The sequence below is a fragment of the Salvelinus alpinus genome, chromosome 25 (genome assembly GCF_045679555.1).
Source record: "Salvelinus alpinus chromosome 25, SLU_Salpinus.1, whole genome shotgun sequence".
Taxonomy (NCBI): domain Eukaryota; kingdom Metazoa; phylum Chordata; class Actinopteri; order Salmoniformes; family Salmonidae; genus Salvelinus; species Salvelinus alpinus.
In genome coordinates, this window is record NC_092110.1 from 9,462,301 (window position 1) to 9,481,334 (window position 19,034).

Below are 19,034 nucleotides of genomic sequence, written 5' to 3' on the forward strand. Positions count from 1 at the left end.
GTCTTGTTGTTAAACAGTCTTTCGGTCATTATCACAGTATTGTCTGTCCATGGGTGAGCTAACATCATACTGTATGTTTCAACAAACAGTACTAGCTGCACTCTGATTGACCCTCTGCTGAATCATATAACGATGTGATCAATCAGACTACATGAAATCATTAACAGAGTCTTCTGATTGGAGGGGGATGAACCTGGTGTATCCAGGACTGCGGTCTGACATAGCTACCGTTATGGCAGGAGTGTTGAGTGTGAACATACCTGAATGGATGTCCCAGCAATGTTCCCACAACATAGTTTCCAACTAGGAAAAGCATTAAAGACCAGTACACATTTTTTTTTCAAGCAAGATCAGAAAAGAAAGAAAGGCATAAAGAAAGAAAGAAAAATTGAGGCAGCTCACTGAGGTGTGGGATAGTCATTGCAATGGTTGAATAAAATAAATGATGCCAGATGTGAACAAATCCAAGAGAAGTTTATTATGAATATGGCACATGTAAGATGGTACAAAAAACTTGTTACAGAAAGAACAACCATGTATGACATGTTTCTTTGAAAGGATGGAAACCTACAAAAGTATAAAATAACCCTGTTGTAAAATGAAGTATGTACATTTCTGGAATTGCAGCATTATTCATGGTAAATGAAAATAAAAATATGTTTTTCAAAATGTTTTAAAATAAGCCAGGCACTCAAAGTTAGCATCAGTTAGTTATGTGTTTTTTCTTCAAAGAAAAAAACAAAACAAATAAAATAATAAATGTACCATCGTTTTCTCTTTTTAATATTTTAATTTGTTTGTATTTAGAATTTATAACATTGTTAACACTGATACTAAGAGAATCCCCTTCTCCTGTAGTATTCATCTACTTGGCACCAAGTTCCTCATAAAAGAATCTGTATAATTGTACAAGAAATAGTTAAAAACACGGACACAGTCTTCACAGGTAATGAAGTGATTTTTCATATTTTAATTTTAAACACTATTTATCTGACAGTAGCTGAGATTAGTTTAAGTTTAAATCACCAGCAATTCATTTTGACACAACACAGTCACAGAGACATTAAAACAGCTCACCCTGCTGTTCTGTTGTAACATATGGGTGTATTTCCTGGTCCGTCCACAGTGTCTGTTTTAAGTGAGCTGCCCTCGACCCGACAGTCTCCCACTCTCACCCGCTTCGCTACGTCGTAGAAAACACTAACATCTAGGATAGAATCAATCTCAAGTGGTGACACTACGCTCTCCTGCAACCATTCCACCGTTCCAACCAACCGACCCCCAATTTTTGTTCTTTTTTTTTTTAAAAACACATTTATTTCATGACCTGGATTTGAGTAACAACACATCTTCACAGAAACCACAGACACTGTTTCCTGATGTAGGGGAGTAGCCTGATTCATTTCAAAAGACAAAGGCTCCCCCTCCCTTTGCTGGACAGACTAAAAAACACTGAACGTTGAGACAAAGCTGCTGGACCGAACAAAATGAAGTAAACCAAACAATCAACTTAATTAACATGCATTTCCAAAACACCTAGCTATAAAAATAGATTTATAGTGCGAAATATTTTTTATTTTCATTTCTTTAGAAATCTTTAAAATTGTTTATTGTCCTGAAATGCTATCGTGATCTTTTTGTCCTGTAAGTTGCAGGGTCCTTGAAGTCAACAGGTTTGGTGGAAACCAATGAAATACACCCAATGCATACAAGAAGCACAAAGGACTCTGGGAATGTTTCACAACTGAGGCTTTTATGGTTCCAGTCTAGAAGATACATCTAAATGCTACTTTAGCTTTTTGTTGTCATTTTTCGTAGTGTAGGTAAATGCAAGCTGGAAACTGTTATCCCAGAATTCCTCAGTGGCAAAAAATGGCTCCTTAAACCTTTGAGCTAGTTAAGAGACTTTTATCTCTGAGAGAAAGAGAGGTCTGTAGACTACACAACAGCAAAGCAACAGCAGAAACAGAAAGAAATACAGACAAAAGGAAGCAGCAAAAAGGTGACGCTACATTGGAAGGCCACCACACGAAATCCACTAACCTCCACGGGTTCACTAAGACTGCAGAGGAGACGGAGAGGGTTACAAACGTTCCCTGTCCAACCCCAGACTACAGATAAAGCACAGAGAAGACAAAGGACAAAACGGCTACATCAGCTCAGTATATACTGCATATAGTAACACACACTGAAATCGCTATGGAGACTGACAGCCAGTGACACTTACACATTGTACACGTTTACGGTTATCACGCTTGGTAATAGATGACTTGATGGACGGCTGTCAAAAGATGAAGTGACAGTTTTTCCATTTTATTACTATTTTTTAAACAACAATCACAGTGTTCTTAACACCAAACTGTGAAATAACTTTTTTTTGGCAACAGAGAAAAAATGTGGGAATGTGATTTAAAAAAAACTCATACTCCGTTTGATTGAAATGCATGTCCTTATTACAATCTCCTTGATATGTGATTTCAGAGAGTCCGACAATGGCTGATGGAAGAACAGATTTGGGAGACTGTTGTTGATAGTAGTGAGGTTTAGGATGGAAGAGAAAGAGGAAGGGTAGAGTAGAAAAAACAATTGACAGAAGCCGGTCAAAGTTAAACATTCATTTTTCAAGTTAATGATGCAAATTAGCCTCAGTTACACTGAGAAAAAGTGATCTAGTTTTGAAAAAATACAACTAAAATCAACCTGCTCCATATGGGTATATTCTATCCTTCAGGCCCAATCCGACCGAGCCTTTCAAACAACTTGACTGAGGGGAGTAGTAATGAACATGAAAATATGTTGATTAGAGGTTTGACTTTACCGAAGGAAGGAAATCTCCCCAGCTGTCACTCAATCACTCATCTCTGTGAGAGCGCTGTGGAACAGAATAACCTACATCAGCCCGCTGAAGGAGGGTAGTAACTGGATGGAACAGTAGCACCATGGAACTGCAGAGAAGGAGTGCATCCCAAATGGCACCCTATTCTCTATATAGTGCACTACTTTTGACCAGAGCCATAAGCCTGGTAAAAAGTGGCGCACTATAAAGGAAATAGGGTGTCATTTGAGGCATAACCGAGGAAATGGAACCGGGAGAACACTCATATCTTGTACTGACCTGTCTCTTGTTCCAAAGTCCTGGGATTTGTCGTAACATTCTATTCACAGGTCAATACCCGGCTGAAATTGCTTTTTTAATGCTTGATTTGCAAGTTAAATCTGAGCTATAAAAAAAAGAATAAAAATTAATTCTAAAATAGACAACTATTCCCTCATTATGAAATAACTTCCACATCTCTTTCTTTTAAGGTTATGTCTATGACCATGTCAAACATCCTTTTGTCTTCGTCTACCTTGATCACATCAAGATGTGCAGCAAAACCATCCAAGGGTTTCTTTCCATAGAAATATCTTTTTTCCGCCATCACCCTTAAAATACACTAGACATCTTCATAAAGATGCAACATAATCAACTCAAATAAAAAGTAGTTTACCCAAGACTCCAGTAGGAGACCAACGGTAATATGCATTCTCTGTAGGCAAAAAGGAATTCTTTACAATAAAGAATAGTCCGTTTAGTTTGATCAGAGAAAATGTCCATCGTACTGTAAGAGGAGTAAGAAGAGGACGAAAGATTGATAGAGTGGGAGTCAGTAGAGAGAGCGAAAAGATAGAAAGACATGGAGCCATTCATTTCTATTATATAAGCTCGTTTGCTCAAATTCAAAGTGCTAGAATATATTTATTTTCCACTTGAAACACAGTCTTATGCCTCAACGAGTCTTTGACAGTTGAACACAGTAATATGGTCTTGGTGTTTTGCTTTAATCTTCTTTGCGCTCCAGAGTTTGTGTGTTGTGTATCCCGTTACTGTAGACAGGGAATGGAAGAGTAGAGAATAGTCCCTCTGCCGTGGTGAATACATTGGTTGCTGGCATCTGGGTGAGGCTGGCGCCGGACACGGCACCGCCAAAGGGGCCAGCCATGTTGAGCCGGTGGACGTGATGATACAGCATCTCCATGGGCGTCTTGGGGTCGATGCCGAAGCCGGGGCTACCGTTGACATCCACAAAGTTCATAGCGTGGGCAACGTTGTTGGGCAACAGGTTGGCGCCTGCCTGCATGGCCAAGGTGACGTCGGCGGGGGCATAGCGGATGGTGCCAGTGGTGTACACCCGGGAGGCGGCAGTGCTGGTCGTGGCGAGGGTGCCGGTGACCCGGTGGACCAGAGGGAGCACCACGTTCCCAGCCTGCAACCTCTGCAGGGCCTCCAGGTCGCTGGTGTACAGCAGGGAGGAGGAGGAGTTGGAGGCGGTGGGGGTGCCCTGACCCTGCTGCTTGTCGCGCGGCGAGGCTGAGAGGGGTGGGGACAGGGGGTCGGAGGAGGAGCCAGAGCTGGAGGGAGGGGCCAGGCTGGCCACGCTGGAGGCCGAGGAGGGGGCACTGCTGTTACCGTTGAAGGAGGGAGGTACGCCCTTCCTGGTTCCTCCACCCCCGCCGCCTCCCTCTGTTCCTGGGGGAGTGAGCACTGAGTCTGGGATGGAGACCTGCAGACTGCCAGGCTGTGGGGAGGGAAAGGTGTCGTGGGTTGGGACGTGCTTCGTCATGCTGTAGGGGGACTCATTCCTGGAGATCTCCCTGTTGGGAGGGTAGTTCCAGATGCTACTGTCGTTGTCGAAGTTGATGGGCTCGGACATTTCTGTTTTGATCTTGAGCACGGATGCACTGGCAGGGGAGGGGGGCAGCAGGAGGGCGGCGTCCCCCCCCAGGGTGGGGTGGTTCATGATGCCAGGGCTGGTGGTGGCAGAGGAGAGGCGCAGGCGTCTAGAACGACTACCGTCCCACTTCTGCTTTTTCCTCCTCTTCTTACGCTTCTGCTGCTTGCTGGCGGCGGGGGCGGCGAGCATCTCAGTGGCCCTGTCACAGTCTTTAATGCTGTCGTCATCATCATCATCATCGTCCTCATCATCATCATCTTCCTCTTCTTCAGAGGAGGACGGCGAGTTGTGCAGCTCTACTCTTCCATCTCTATCTCCGTAGTGCTCCACCTTGATGTGCAGGCCCCCCAGTCGGCCTAGTCTGCTCTCCTTGGTCTCCAGCTCGCAGTCGCTGGGCTCCAGGTCATCCTCGCTCTCCTGGCTCTCTGGGTTGGAGGAGCTGTCTCCCTCCTCCTGACGCCTCATCTCCTGCTCTGAGGACGACTGGCCCTGCTGCTGCTTTTTACTGTCTGTCTCCGGGTCCTCGCTGTTCTCAGTCTGGTTCCCCTTTCCGTCCGACTTTGAGTTCTCGTTGTCTTCTGGGAGAAAGATGCCGTTTAGTGTGCAAACCTGAACAGTACTCAAAACTCCATGTATTCTGTATAATTATATGTCTAAATAGCCACTGCTTTAGAAATGAAATAATCTTTCATGCCGTTCATTTAGCTATAAAAAAAATATTTTGGTATAGATGATATTCAGATATATGTATAATTCCCATCATCACTCAATTTGAAGACTGCACTTCTTTACTTCCCAAAAAACCATGGTGTTCTACTGCTGTTATACTGTCTGTCTGTCTGTCTGTAGCTATGGTGTTGGCTTGGCACCCGATCACCCCTTGGATACTGGAGCAGTGGAGCTCTCCAACCGTACTGTCAGAGTGAGGAGGACTCGCTACCCAGCAGCAGCTGGCATGGGTCACAACTCTCACCATGCACGCTGGCATAGGGGGCACTGAGGGAGGCCTGGTGCCAATGGCCAATATGCTGGCACTTCCCACAGACTGTCACCCAAAATCATCCTCTCCTATCCTCCCCCCTCCTCCCCCTTGTCTGTATTAGGTATTTGAACAAAGCTGTGTATAGTCCTGCAGCTTGTATATAATATCTAAACAGTAGTGCTGGCTGCTACCTAAATAAACATCTATCTTAGGCCAGGTTATAGTGTCAAGCACTGTCAAGCAACTGTTGATGTACAGTATATATGCTATTTAGCAGACGCTTTTATACAAAGTGACTTACAGTCATGCCTGCATTAATTTTACGTATATGTAAGCACCATGCTCTACCGACTGAGCCACACAAGACCAAAAATTTACTTTATTCATATAATTATATTGATTGATTGATCGATGGTACCATACCAGAGTTCTCTTTGGACTCGGACTCGGAGTCGGAAGTCTCTGAAGACTCAGAGGCTTTCTCTGGAAGGTTGGGCAGCTGGGCGATGTCCATGGGCGTGTCCTTGTACTCTGGATTACTGCAGGAGATGGACAATACAGGAAGGAAGTCATTGTCTTTGCCAATAGAGAATTTAAAACAGATTCCTGCCAGGGATTGCACAGCACACAGCGTTTGCCATTCTCCTAGCGTTCTGATTGATCCAGCTGTCCCTAAAGCATAGCCCCTCGCTCTCTGGCTCTCACAGCTGCTCTATGGGCCTGCAGAGGTGAGGAAAAATTAGGAAGGCAATTGAAAAGATAAATCTATTACAGTTGATGAAATTGTTTTTTTTCTCCTGTGCTGGTAGCTAAATTCAATTAGAAAAATTACAAAAACAACATCTCAATCACTTTAGAGTGCTGACACAATTCTACAATGATCAATTCAGTGATGCCAATGGCAGAAATCATTTACAATGACAGTGCCTTACAGAAAACTAATACTGCCATTAGTAATACTGCCATTACCCTCGTATGACAAATTGGCAGCTATAGAATAGATGTACTATAAATATGCTTAAACAATTGGGGGGGGATGCTAAATGTGATTCATAGGAATTCACAAGAATGCATGGTTAAAATACTGAAATGATTAAAATAACTTTTTAATTATGTCCCATGTGCCCCATCTCATTGGTTGAAAAATGAAAAAAATACATATTTAATGAAAACTGAATCAATGCTTGTGTTTGCTTCCTGGTGTAGCTGTGTCTGCTTCCCAAGTCGCACCCTATTCCCTATACAGTATAGTCTATTACTTTTGACCAGAACCCTATGGGCCCTGGTCAAAAGTAGTGCACTACATAGGGAAAATGGTGCCATTTGGGAAGCAGACTGTTTCTGTGCGCTGGCTGGCATGTGTTGGGTAGTTCACAGATGGAGCCCTGCCTTACCTGAGTACGTAGTTGACCCAGATTATGTTCTTTTCATTGGCGTTCTTGGCATTGATGGCGATGGTGGCACTGGACTGGATCCAGATGTACCCACCGTTCTTCTGGATCCAGCGGTAGTACTTGGTCACACACTGTCCCTTGTTTATCACTGGGGGTGGAGAGAGGGGAGAGGAATAGAGGAATAGAGGAGAGAGGTGAGATACGAGAGGGGCGAGAGGAGAGGACGGGAGAGAGAAGAGAGGGGAGAGGAGAGAGATGGAGAGGGGAGAGGAGAGATAAGAGAGAGACCATCAGGTGGCGTCCAACAGCTGTGAGAGGGGCTGTGCTGCTCTCTGTTCTACCTACCATCATTAATCAACTTCTCTGACTGGCTAAAACAGGAACGGGGATGTGTACTTGGCTGCACAGGGCACACTATTAAATACCTCAGAGGACAGTGTGTGTGCTGATCTGGAAACAAACGATAAGGGAAAAAACGTGTGCATATGTAATATGGAATGAATGAGAGTCAATCGGGACCACTTATGAATAAATTAGTGCATCATGGTGAAATATATATCCGTTGTAACAAATGCAAAGATATCACTACATATGTGTGTGATTTCAAACAATGTACAGAGTATAACTAGTTCGTTAGTTAGTGATTGCACTTGTATCTATGGGTCTTGATTTAGGGTTAGGCATAGGGTTAGGCATAAGGTTAGTGTTGTAATTATCGGGTAGATGCTTAAAATTATATTGTAGGTGATAGAAAGGGTTTTCTAAAGAAATATTGTGCGCTTGTTTCCAACCCAGCACTCTCTGTATGCATGGAGGCTGGCTGCAGTGAGCCTTGCCCACCACCAAGGGGCACTGTGACTCTGCAGCTACCAGATACCTAACTACACTACGCTACACTGCTGGCTATGTCCTTGTCTGCCTGAGCATAAGTGAAGACGCTCTGGTGGTTGCAATAAATTTGGCTAAATTAACCGCTGATTGGTTATCTCAACCAATATGTATTTGCATTAATCATGGCTCTCTAAAACTGAAACAGTCAGAATGTGAGCGAGGTAGTAAATTCATATTCTTAGTTTAATTACGGCTACAAATAGCCTCTACCATAAAAATAGTTCCATGGGGGGGAATGATTTATATAAAAAGAAGGCCAGTAATTAAAAACTATTAGGAACTAATAGCATTGTTTAAGAAACCATCCCAAGGGTTCAAAAAATTTACTTTAGATCACTGACTGCTTTCTTTTCCTATACATATATATAATTAGAGGACAAGATAGAGGGAATTGAAAGAAAAAACTTGTTTTGCTTTCCAACCAACTAAGGGTAGTACAGAGGAGATATACTGTAGTGTATAACCTTGCTCTCACCTTCATTGTTTATTCTACGAGTCAACAATGATTTGATGTATAATGTGCTACATTTTAAAAGGGAGATGGATAAAGAATATTTACATTCGTTTCAGTTGAATAATCATTCATGATTATCTGAATACCAAAATATTGATTCAAACTGCAACTACAATATTTGGGAAAGGTGGTTGAAATATTTTTGAAATAATTAAGAATTTGTTCACTTTATACCGTATCTACTGTGATCATATTGATTAATACTATTGGTAAAGGCACATTTCATATTTTTCTATTCATTTATTGCCATATTTATTTAAGATAACAAATAAAAAATTCTAACCATAACCCTAACCAGGTAAATAACTTGACAAATCAAGTATACCAGACAAACTGTAAATCCTACAGTCATATTCTGATCTTAGTGAGTTTTGACCAGGCCTTGCACCTCTACAGCCAGTGTACTGGACCTCTGAATCTCTCTGCCTTTGAACCCGAGACACACCAGATCTCTCTCATCTGCATTAGCATCAATATACTCCACCCCTGGCTTCCCTGGCACCACGTCTTTCCAGGTGAGGCTTATATTTTAACCCCTTTCAGTTACAGTGCCATTAAATCAATCAGGGGTCTGCTTGCGACTATTGATTTAGTGTTAATGAAGGCCAGTGTTTTCCGGTGCCGGAATCGTCCGCTAGCTTTTGGAGGCATTAAAAGGAATACGGGCCCTTTAATCTGTCTCTCTCTCCTGCAGCCCCAGGCATGCCTGTAGGATGGCTTCTGTGAGCCTCTTCTCTCCCTCTCCTCTCTTCTCTTCTCTTCCTGTCCTTCAGTTTGTTTTAATCACTTGGATTCTTTCCATAATGGTGGCTACCTTTCAGATACCCTTTACCCAAAGTGGCCCGGCTTGCAACGAGGGGTGTCACCGTCATATAAAAGTAAGTAATTTACACCCGTGAAATTGCTTTATGGAAAAGTCCTTGCAGTCCATCAGGGTATTATCGTAAAGGCAACCCTTTTATGAATGAGAGAGGAGACGGGGGGGAATGTTCTCTTCTCCGCCGGGTTTTAGATTTTTGTTTAGCTTTACAAGAAAATTCTGCCTGTTGTGGTGAGTGGTGTACGTCATGTTTTTCGAGGAACATTGCATTGTGTAAGCCGAAAGCTACTGTTTACCAAAGCTTTGAAATCACAGCAACTTTTGCCTGTGTCTATTCAACATTTCGGCTGTATTTTTCAGTATCTGTAGAGTCTGCTTTTAAGTATGCTAACAAGTGAGCTGAGTTGGTTTCATTAGAGTCGGTCTGAACTAGTCTTAGGAGACAGTTTCTGGTAGTATGCCTGGAGGCGGATGGCTTAAGTCCTCTGAGATTGAAGTTCTTTCAGCTACAGTATCCTCTCCAATCTCGCTCTCCCTACCTCGTGAAAATCATCTCTTTTCCCCAAGTCTGATATAACAGAGACACTCAAAGCCATTTGTTCCTGTTGTATATGCGTCAGTTCATGTATCAGATAATCTGACTAATGCAGGTCTTGTCTTAACATCTATCTTTTTAGAATGAATCAAAAAAATGACCTTTTCAGTCGTGCCACATGCTTAGAGAAGTGAAGTATGAACTGCACACACAGTATAGACTTCCTGTATATGAGTCGATCTGATTGTTTCATAGTCCTAGGATATGCTATGAATAAAAAGTCGAGCGACTAAATGGCCATATTATAAAGCTTGGACAAAAGCCAATTCATTTAAACACCTTCTCAAGTCTGGCTCACTTATGACCTCGTGTCTAGAGAGTTGGCCAAGTGGAATAATATCTTACATTTCCTCCAGACCCAGTGACCTTGTCACCCTGTCTGATCTGCTCGCAGTGTGCATTTGTCCTCAGCTGATTGTTGCTATTCAGACCAACTTCCAAAGAATCGAATACCTATGAACACCCTCTTCATAATGCATTATCAGCACATGCATGATGCCTTATGAGCTATGCCCAATGCACTATGATGCACGACTTAGGTGCTAATAGCTGCTCACGAACATCTGCAACTACATTTGTGTTCAGTTAGTTATCCTCATACAGGCCAAGTTATCATCAGATATGGGGTGATAATGTCACTGACGATGATAATGATGGGAATATGTCCATGATGATGATAATGATGGGAATATGTCATGATGAAACCATCAATAGAAAATAGGAATTTAGCAAAGTCGTTATTTTGTCAGGGGGAATTGAGAGGGGGAATTTCCGAATCCCAATTGCTAAAATAATTCCCATAGCTTTCTTCTCTAACAGTAGATACTGTATAATATACCTTGATGAAATCAATATCGAATCCACTAACAGCCATACTAAGGGGACAAACATTGGAAATTAGTGCACGCTTAAGTGCGATGCTGCAATTCATCTGACTTGTTAATTCAACTATTCAATAAATATACTGAACAAAAATATAAACGCAACATGCAACAATTTCAACGATTTTAATGAGTTACAGTTCATATAAGGAAATCAGTCAATTGAAATACATTTATTAGGCCCTAATCTATGAATTTCACATGACCTATCAGGGGTGCAGCCATGGGTGGGCCTTGGCAAGCATAGGCCCACCCACTTGGCAGCCAGGCCGACCCACTGGGGAGCCAGGCCCACCCACTGGGGAGCCAGGTCCAGCCAATCAGAATGAGTTTTTCCCCACTAAAGGGCTTTATTACAGACAGAAATCCCCCTTATTTCAGCTCATGAAACATGGGACCAACACTTTATATATTGTGTTTGTTCAGTGCAAATAAATGAAATAAATATTGCACACTCAACCAATTCCAAGCCAATGCACTGACTGTAAATTGATTAAAGCCTGGGTAGAGTTGATCAGATGTAATAGATAGGAGACAGCCAGGGGTAGCTGGAGATATGCAATGGTGGAGCCACTGTTTGCTGCTACTGCCTAGCCTGCTGCCTCAATCTGCCTGCCTAAGCCTGTCTTATCAATGCGATCCATGGGCAACACTCCCTCTCTAACTCTCCCTCTGCTGGGTTTCAAATCAGCCACTAATGGACCCAATCTGGTGCCTTTTTAAGGCGAAGGGACAGTTCCATGCAGCAGTAATTGTGCTCTAATTCAGTTGAACTCCCAATATCTAATCAGACGGCTCCAAATTCCCTGGCCGAGGAGGCAACCCCAAGGACACTCGTCCTACCTGCCCGGCAAACACCTAATAAAGGGAATTTACACCCTTTACACCCTACAATCCAGCATACAGCACGAAGGGAAAACCCAGGACGCAGCTGAGCTCACAGGACTCCAAAAATGGCAGCCTGCCTAGTACTGAATCCACGTCGCAAAGCCCAATGAAATGGTGCACTGCTCACGCAACGCCTCCTCAGTTTTTACCAGCCACAGTAAAGGTTTCATTGGCGAAACAAACATAGCAAATCATGGCACGTTTTGGAAAAAAAAGTTCAAATAAGCAGAGCGTACCTCGTGCCATGGGCTATAAAAACTGGTCAGTTGGGGTAAAGATGCAAAGACATCTTACAAAGATGACCGCTACTCTTAAAGTAAACTTAGTTCAAAGTTGAACATAAACAAACAAAAAAAACATGCAGCCATTTCATTTGAATGGAATGTTGAGAGTGAACTTGATATCACTTTCACTGGGGTCTTGGTTTCACTTCTCCCTCCCTGGGGTTTGGAGATCAGTGGACTACCTACTGACCTACAGTATGGGGAGGATTTATTTCAATGGCACATAGTTCTAGAGCCCTGATGTTTCCACCCCCAGAGATTTCCCCTGTCCAAAGTAAGTCACCGAGGCAGATCACAATGGATCATCTAGTTGTTGTCTCTCTACAGGCCTATTACACTGATTCTGGCTTTAGCTCAGCGGACTAACCCCGTCTTGTGGCAGGTAGGCTAACCCGAGTTCAAACCACAGATGGTCACAGAGGCAGATCATCTAGATGTTGTCTCTCTTCAGGCCTATTCCACAGATTCTGTACACTGACAAGATCAGAACAACAGCTCTGCAGTGAAGCAGACGAGGACCAATGCTTTTGGTGTTGGGTGGAGAGATGACGCTGGAGATAATTGTGACGGTTGTCCTGCTGCCCTGAGTGGACCACTACCCATAACAAAAAGCATCCTAAATCAGGAACTTTACTCTGCAATAAAGTGTTCATAGTAAGATGTGCTCAATACTGAGATGTTGTGGTAACGTTTAAAGTATAATACTCACAGTCTAAATGGCTGTGTCGGATGCCCTCCACGTCCTCCGCATGAATGAACTGGTAACACCTCTTCCCTACGATGTCCAATGGCGTCAGGTCCATGTAGTCGCTAATTCTAGAACAGGGATTTGAACAGGATTCAGCATGTAAGGCAAGAGAAGAAGCACCAACGGAAACGGGGAGAGAAAGATTCGAATGGGGTGTCATTACAGTGTAACCAGATAGGCAATTTTTCTTGTCACCCTGATATGTCAAACTAATGACTCTGAGGCAGATAAGCCCACGTATAACTCAGAACATTCAGGGACAAAAGGCTATTATGGAACCTAGGATGTCTTCCCATTCCACATGATAAAATGCCTATCACTTAGTATTGAATATCATCTATCCATTCTTTTTTTGTTCACCCAAAAGCAATCTGTCTACTATCTGTCTTAAATATTGTGCGGTTATTTTCTGATATTTCTAGTCTCCCACAAACCCTATGAAACAGATGAAAGAAGTCCTGATCAGTTTCCCATTTTATTTTCCCGAAAGGCTGAGGCTATCTCACTGTAAAACTGACTGTCCAGATGTGATTTCCCCATAAATAACTGACTGTCTGGTAGACAGCGGTAAAATACATCTCAGTGATCTCAATCCCATAGAGATGAGGACGGGTAGCAAAGAAATACAATGTACAAGATGAGGTGTACAATACATCGGCCTATTACTATGCAATTACAAACAAATCATACAAATAATACGTAACAACACTGTAGTGATTAGAGTGTAACTACCTACACAGGTATAAGAGCAACGTAATGTCAAGTTTTACCCATAATCCATTGTGGATATATTGGTAGTAAGAACCCCTTTTATGTAGTTGTGACAACAATGACAACATTGACATGGGTGATCAAAGTGTTAACAAAAGAGGTGAGTAGTTCTGTGATACGTATTTTATCATGTGTATTTTACAATAATGTATATTTCATTATCCAAACTATTAATCCCTCATTGAAATGCAGTCTTCTCTTGGTGAATACCCATGTATTTGACAGTCATGTGGGTAAGGTAAAGTCAAGTCTTACCTATTCTCGCAGTAGACAATGTTGAGGTCCATGTTGACCCGGGTGACAAACATTTGGCAGTCTATGCGCACCTCGTTGATGGTGGGAGGGGGGAGGGCGTGGGCTACCACCACCATGCCCATGATCTGAATGGGTACCGACCGACTGTGGGTCAATGCCATCCGGATTCTCAGCCTGCCTGTAACATGGATCACCTATATGAGGAGGGGGAGAGGGGGGAGAGAGAGAGAGAGAAAGAGACTGAGTGTTTCAGTCCAAAAGCAGTGATGGAGAATTCTAAACAAAAAATATAGACAGAGAATGGAGGTAGGACACAAATGTTTTCTCCTGAAATGATATTCTACACAAGAGAAGAGAGAGAGAGTTGAAGGTCCTAATTATTGCTAGCTTTAAAGTTTCAGCTAAGCTTTAAAGTCTTTGTAGCTCCATTTTGCCCTAGAGGAGGAATTGAATAGATATGCACACTACACTTTCAGATCCATCCATTTTAATCACTGCCAGTACACCCAGGGGGAATTGTTTTGTAGTCTTTAAACTACTGACACTGGCCTCTCAGTGGCACACCTCTGAGATTGGTGAGACGCGATTATCATCATTCACACAGACAGTTCCTGCTCCCTAAACTCATTCAAAGCCTCAGACCATAGGGGACCTCGGTGCCTCTCCTGCTTCACCAGGGACAGGCAACCCTCAACAATGGGAACGAGACATTGAATGCCAATTGGATAGAGAGACAGAGAGACACACACACACACACAAAAAAAAGAACGGCCCTATTTCAGACATGGTGTTGTTTTTGGAGCTTGGGAAACTAACAGAACATTGACATGTTACAATGGCCCCGTCAGAGTGCTGGCCCAGGAGGAAAATGGTTTTGATGGTGTATGATATCTCCTTTTCAAAGGGAAACGATCAGTGATTGTGACATGCTAGAAGCCATCATCAGTTTCCACAGTTAAATGATACTGACTCCTTTTCCCTGGAGTTTCTCCAGACAAAGAAGGACTGTGAATTGTCGTTTCAAACCCATTTTGAACGCAACTAAATAGGACATCCAATGGCATAGTTGAACATTTTTAAACAGTGTGAGAATCAAAAGAGCAGAAAGTGGGTACGAGCCAAGACCTGCTAAATCACATAAAACAGAATGCCAGGAGAGGCATTTTGGGGCTGAAGATTACAGCCTGTCTATAGGGCTTGACGTCACGCTGCTCTCAAATAGACTACTGTTTTTTTAAGTTGAAGAGTGCAGTGAGACCTTGTTCAAGATCACCAGGGGAATGACTGTGAAGAACAGTTAAGAACAGTTACAGGTACTCTCAGTCGACTACCCATGTATATTATATTCTGTTCAATATGCCCCCCATGATTTAGGTGCCTTTTGGCAAACTCCAGGTTTGTCATGTGCCTTTTACTGAGGAGTTGCTTCCGTCTGGCCAGTCTACAATAAAGGCCTGATTGGTGGAGTGCTGCAGAGATGATTGTCCTTTGGGAAGGTTGTCCCATCTCCACAGAGGAACTCTGGAGCTCTGTCAGAGTGACCATTGGGTTCCTTGTTACCCCCTTGACCGAGGCACTTCTGCCCCGATTGCTCAGTTTGGCCAGGTGGCCAACTCTAGGAAGACTCTTGGTGGTTCCAAACTTCTTCCATTTAAGAATGATGGAGGCTACTGTGTTCTTGGGTACCTTCAATGCTCCAGAAATTTGTTGGTACCCTTTCCTAGATCTGTGCCTCAACACAATCCTGTCTCGGAGCGCTATGGACAATTCCTTCAACCTCATGGCTTGTTTTTTTTTCTCTGACATGCACTGTCAACTGTGGGACCGTATATAGACAGGTGTGTGCCTTTCCAAAGCATGTCCAATCAATTGAATTTACCACAGGTGGACTCCAATCAAGTTGTAGAAACATCTCAAGGATGATCAATGGAAACAGGATGCACCTGAATTCAATTTTGAGTCTCATAGCAAAGGGTCTGAATATGTATATAAATAAGGTATTTCTGTTTTTTCTTTTTAAAACATTTGCAAAAATGTAAAAAAAAACAGTTTTTGCTTTGTCATTATGGGGTACTGTGTGTAGATTGATGAGGAAAACAAATAATTTAATCAATTTTAGAATAAGGCTGTAACGTAACAAAATGTGGAAAAAGTCAAGGGATCTGAATACTTTCCAAATGCACTGTACACTACATGACCAAGGCACTAATGTTGGGCGATTAGGCCTGGCTCGCAGTCAGAGTTCCAATTCATCCCAAAGGTGTTTGATGGGGTTGAGGTCAGGGCTCTCTGCAGGGCAGTCAAGTTCTTCCACAACAATCTCGACAAACCATTTCTGTATGGACCTCGCTTTGTGCTCGGGGGCATTTGGGGGCACCAAGTGGTGCGGCAGTCTAAGGCAGTCTAAGGCATCACTACAGACCCGGGTTCGATCCCGGGCTGTATTACAACCAGCCGTCATCGGGAGTTCCATAGGGCAGTGCACAATTGGCCTAGCATCATCCGGGTTAGGGGAGGGTTTGGCCGGGGTCGGCCGTCATTGTAAATAAGAATTTGTTCTTAACTGACTTGCCTAGTTAAATAAAGGTTAAAAAGAAATAATAATACAATTGTCATGCTGAAACAGGAAAGGGCCGTCCCCAAAATGTTGCCACAAAGTTGGAAGCACAGAATCGTCTAGAATGTCATTGTATGCTGTAGTGTTAAGATTTCCCTTCACTGGAACTAAGGGGCCTAGCCTGAACCATGAAAAACATGGTTTTTCAGGCCTCCTGAGTGGCGCAGTGGTCTAAGGTAGTGCATCGCAGTGCTAGCTGTGCCACTAGAGATTCTGAGTTCGAGTCCAGGCTCTGTCGCAGCCGGCCGCGACCTTGTCTCATCGTGCACTAGCGACTCCTGGAGTGGGCTGGGTGCAGTGCATGCTGACACGGTCTCCAGGTGTATGGTGTTTCCTCTGACATATTGGCGTGGCTGGCTTCTGGGTTAAGTGGGCATTGTGTCAAGAAGCAGTGCGGCTTGGTTGGGTTGTGATTTTCTGAGGACGCATGGCTCTCGGCCTTCGCCTCTCCTGAGTTCGTACGGGAGTTGCAGCGATGGGACAAGACTGTAACTACCAATTGGATACCACAAAATTGGGGAGAAAAAGAGGTAAAAAAAAATATTATATTTATAAAAAACATAAAAACAACCCCAGACCATTATTCCTCCTCCACCAAACTTTACAGTTGGCATTGGGGCATGTAGCGTTCTCCTGGCATCCGCCAAACCTAGATTTGTCCGTCGGACTGCCAAATGGGGAAGCGTGATTCATTACTCCAGAGAAAGCATTGCCACTGCTCCAGAGTCCAACGGTGGCTAGCTTTATAGCACTCCTGTCAATGCTTGGCATTGCGCATGGTGATCTTAGGCTTGTGTGTGTGCTGCTCGGCCATGGAAACCCATTTCATGAAGCTCCCAACAGTTCTTGTGCTGAAGTTGCTTCCAGAGGCAGTTTGGAACTCGGTAGTGAGTGTTGCAACCGAGGACAGACGATTCAGCATACTTTTGTCCGCATACTTTTGTATATATAGTGTATGCATTAGATATATTTGATGTGTTAGATACTGTATATTCTATATGAGTTAAATATGTGATCAATATATACAGTGCTTTCAGAAAGTATTCACACCCCTTTACTTTTCCACATCTTTGTTGTGTTACAGACTGAATTTAAAATGGATTAAATTCAGATTTTGTGTCAAGGATCTACACACGATCTACACGCCCATAAAAAAAATGTAATTAATAAAAAATGTCAAGCTGAAATGTCTTGAGTTAAGTATTCAACCCCTTTGAATACTTAACTCAAGCCTAACTAAGTTCAGGAGTAAACAAATCGCATAAGAAGTTGCATGGACTCATTCCATGTTCAATAATAGTGGTTGACATGATTTTTTGAATGACTACCACATCTCTGTACCCCACACATACAATTATCTGTACAGATTCAACCACAAAGACCAGGGAGGTTTTTCAATGCCTCACAAAGAAGGTTGGTAAATGTGTAAAAATTACAAAAGCAGATGCTGAAAATCCCTTTGAACATGGTGAAGTTATTAATTAGGCTTTGGATGGTGTATCAATACACCCAGTTACTACAAATATACAGGCTCTTTCCTAACAGTTGCCAGAGAGGAAGGAAACCACTCAGGGATTTCACCATGAGACCAATGGTGATTTTAAAAAAGTTACAGAGTTTAATAGTAGTGATATCAAAAACTGAGGATGGATCAAGAACATTGTGATTACTCCACAATACAGGACAGAGAGAAAGGGAGGCCTGTACAGAATACAAATATTCTACAATATGCATCCTGTTTGCGAGAAAAACTGCAAAAAATGTGGCAAAGAAATTAACTTTTAGTCCTGAATACAAAGCGTTATGTTTGGGGCATATCCAAAACAACACATCACTGAGTACCACTCTTCATATTTTCAAGCATGGTGGTGGCTGCATCATGTTATGGGTATGCTTGTCATCAGCAAGGACAAGGAAGTTTTTTAGGATAAAAATAAATGGAATACAACTATAACCACAGGCAAAATCCCAGAGGAAAACCTGGTTCGGTCTGCTTTCCACCAGATACTGGGAGATGAATTCACCTTTCAGCAGGACAATAACCTAAAGCACAAGATCAAATATACACTGGAGTTGCTTACCAAGACGACATTGAATGTCCCTGAGTTTTGACTTAAATTAGCTTGAAGATCTATGGCAAGACTTGAAAAATGTCTGTCTAGCAATGATCAACAATCAACTTGGCAATTTAAAAAAAGAATAATGGGAAAATATTGTATGATCCAGGTGTGCAAAGCTCTTAGAGACTTACTCCAAAATAACCAAAGCTGTAATCGCTGCCAAAGGTGCTTTGACAAAGTATTGATTTAGGGCTGGGAATACTTATGTATATTACATGTCTGTATTTAATTTTAAATACATTTGCTAAAATTTCTAAGAACATGTTTTCACTTTGTCATTATGGGGTGTTGTGTGTAGATTGGTGAGAAAAAATATATATTTAATAAATGTTGAATTCTGTCTGTAACACAACAAAATCTGGAATAAGTTAAGAGGTATAAATAATTTCTGAAGGTACTGTATGTCCCCAATATTTTGTACCTACAGTAATTCCTGTAATATTTTACATCGTGTACAGTTGAAGTCGGAAGTTTACATACACCTTAGCCAAATACATTTAAACTCAGTTTTTCCACAATTCCTGACATTTAATCCTAATAAAAATTCCCTGTCTTAGTT

At 42.5% G+C, this 19,034-nt stretch overlaps 1 protein-coding gene across 7 annotated transcripts in view; it reads right to left on the reverse strand.

Moving 5' to 3' along the window:
* Positions 1-453: 453 nt before the first annotated feature.
* LOC139553331 (neuronal PAS domain-containing protein 3-like) overlaps positions 454-19,034 on the reverse strand; it is a 356,739-nt gene continuing 338,158 nt past the window's right edge. For 5 of the 7 annotated variants that reach the window (XM_071365543.1, XM_071365545.1, XM_071365550.1 and 2 more), the window contains 5 exons: positions 13,739-13,932; positions 12,674-12,780; positions 7,092-7,239; positions 6,121-6,236; positions 454-5,293 (listed from right to left, as the gene is read on the reverse strand). In XM_071365543.1, coding sequence (XP_071221644.1) covers positions 3,822-5,293; positions 6,121-6,236; positions 7,092-7,239; positions 12,674-12,780; positions 13,739-13,932 — 2,037 coding nt within the window. In that variant the 3' untranslated portion in view covers positions 454-3,821. The remainder of the gene's footprint in view (positions 5,294-6,120; positions 6,237-7,091; positions 7,240-12,673; positions 12,781-13,738; positions 13,933-19,034) is intronic. The other 2 variants (XM_071365547.1, XM_071365544.1) reach the window with 1 other exon arrangement.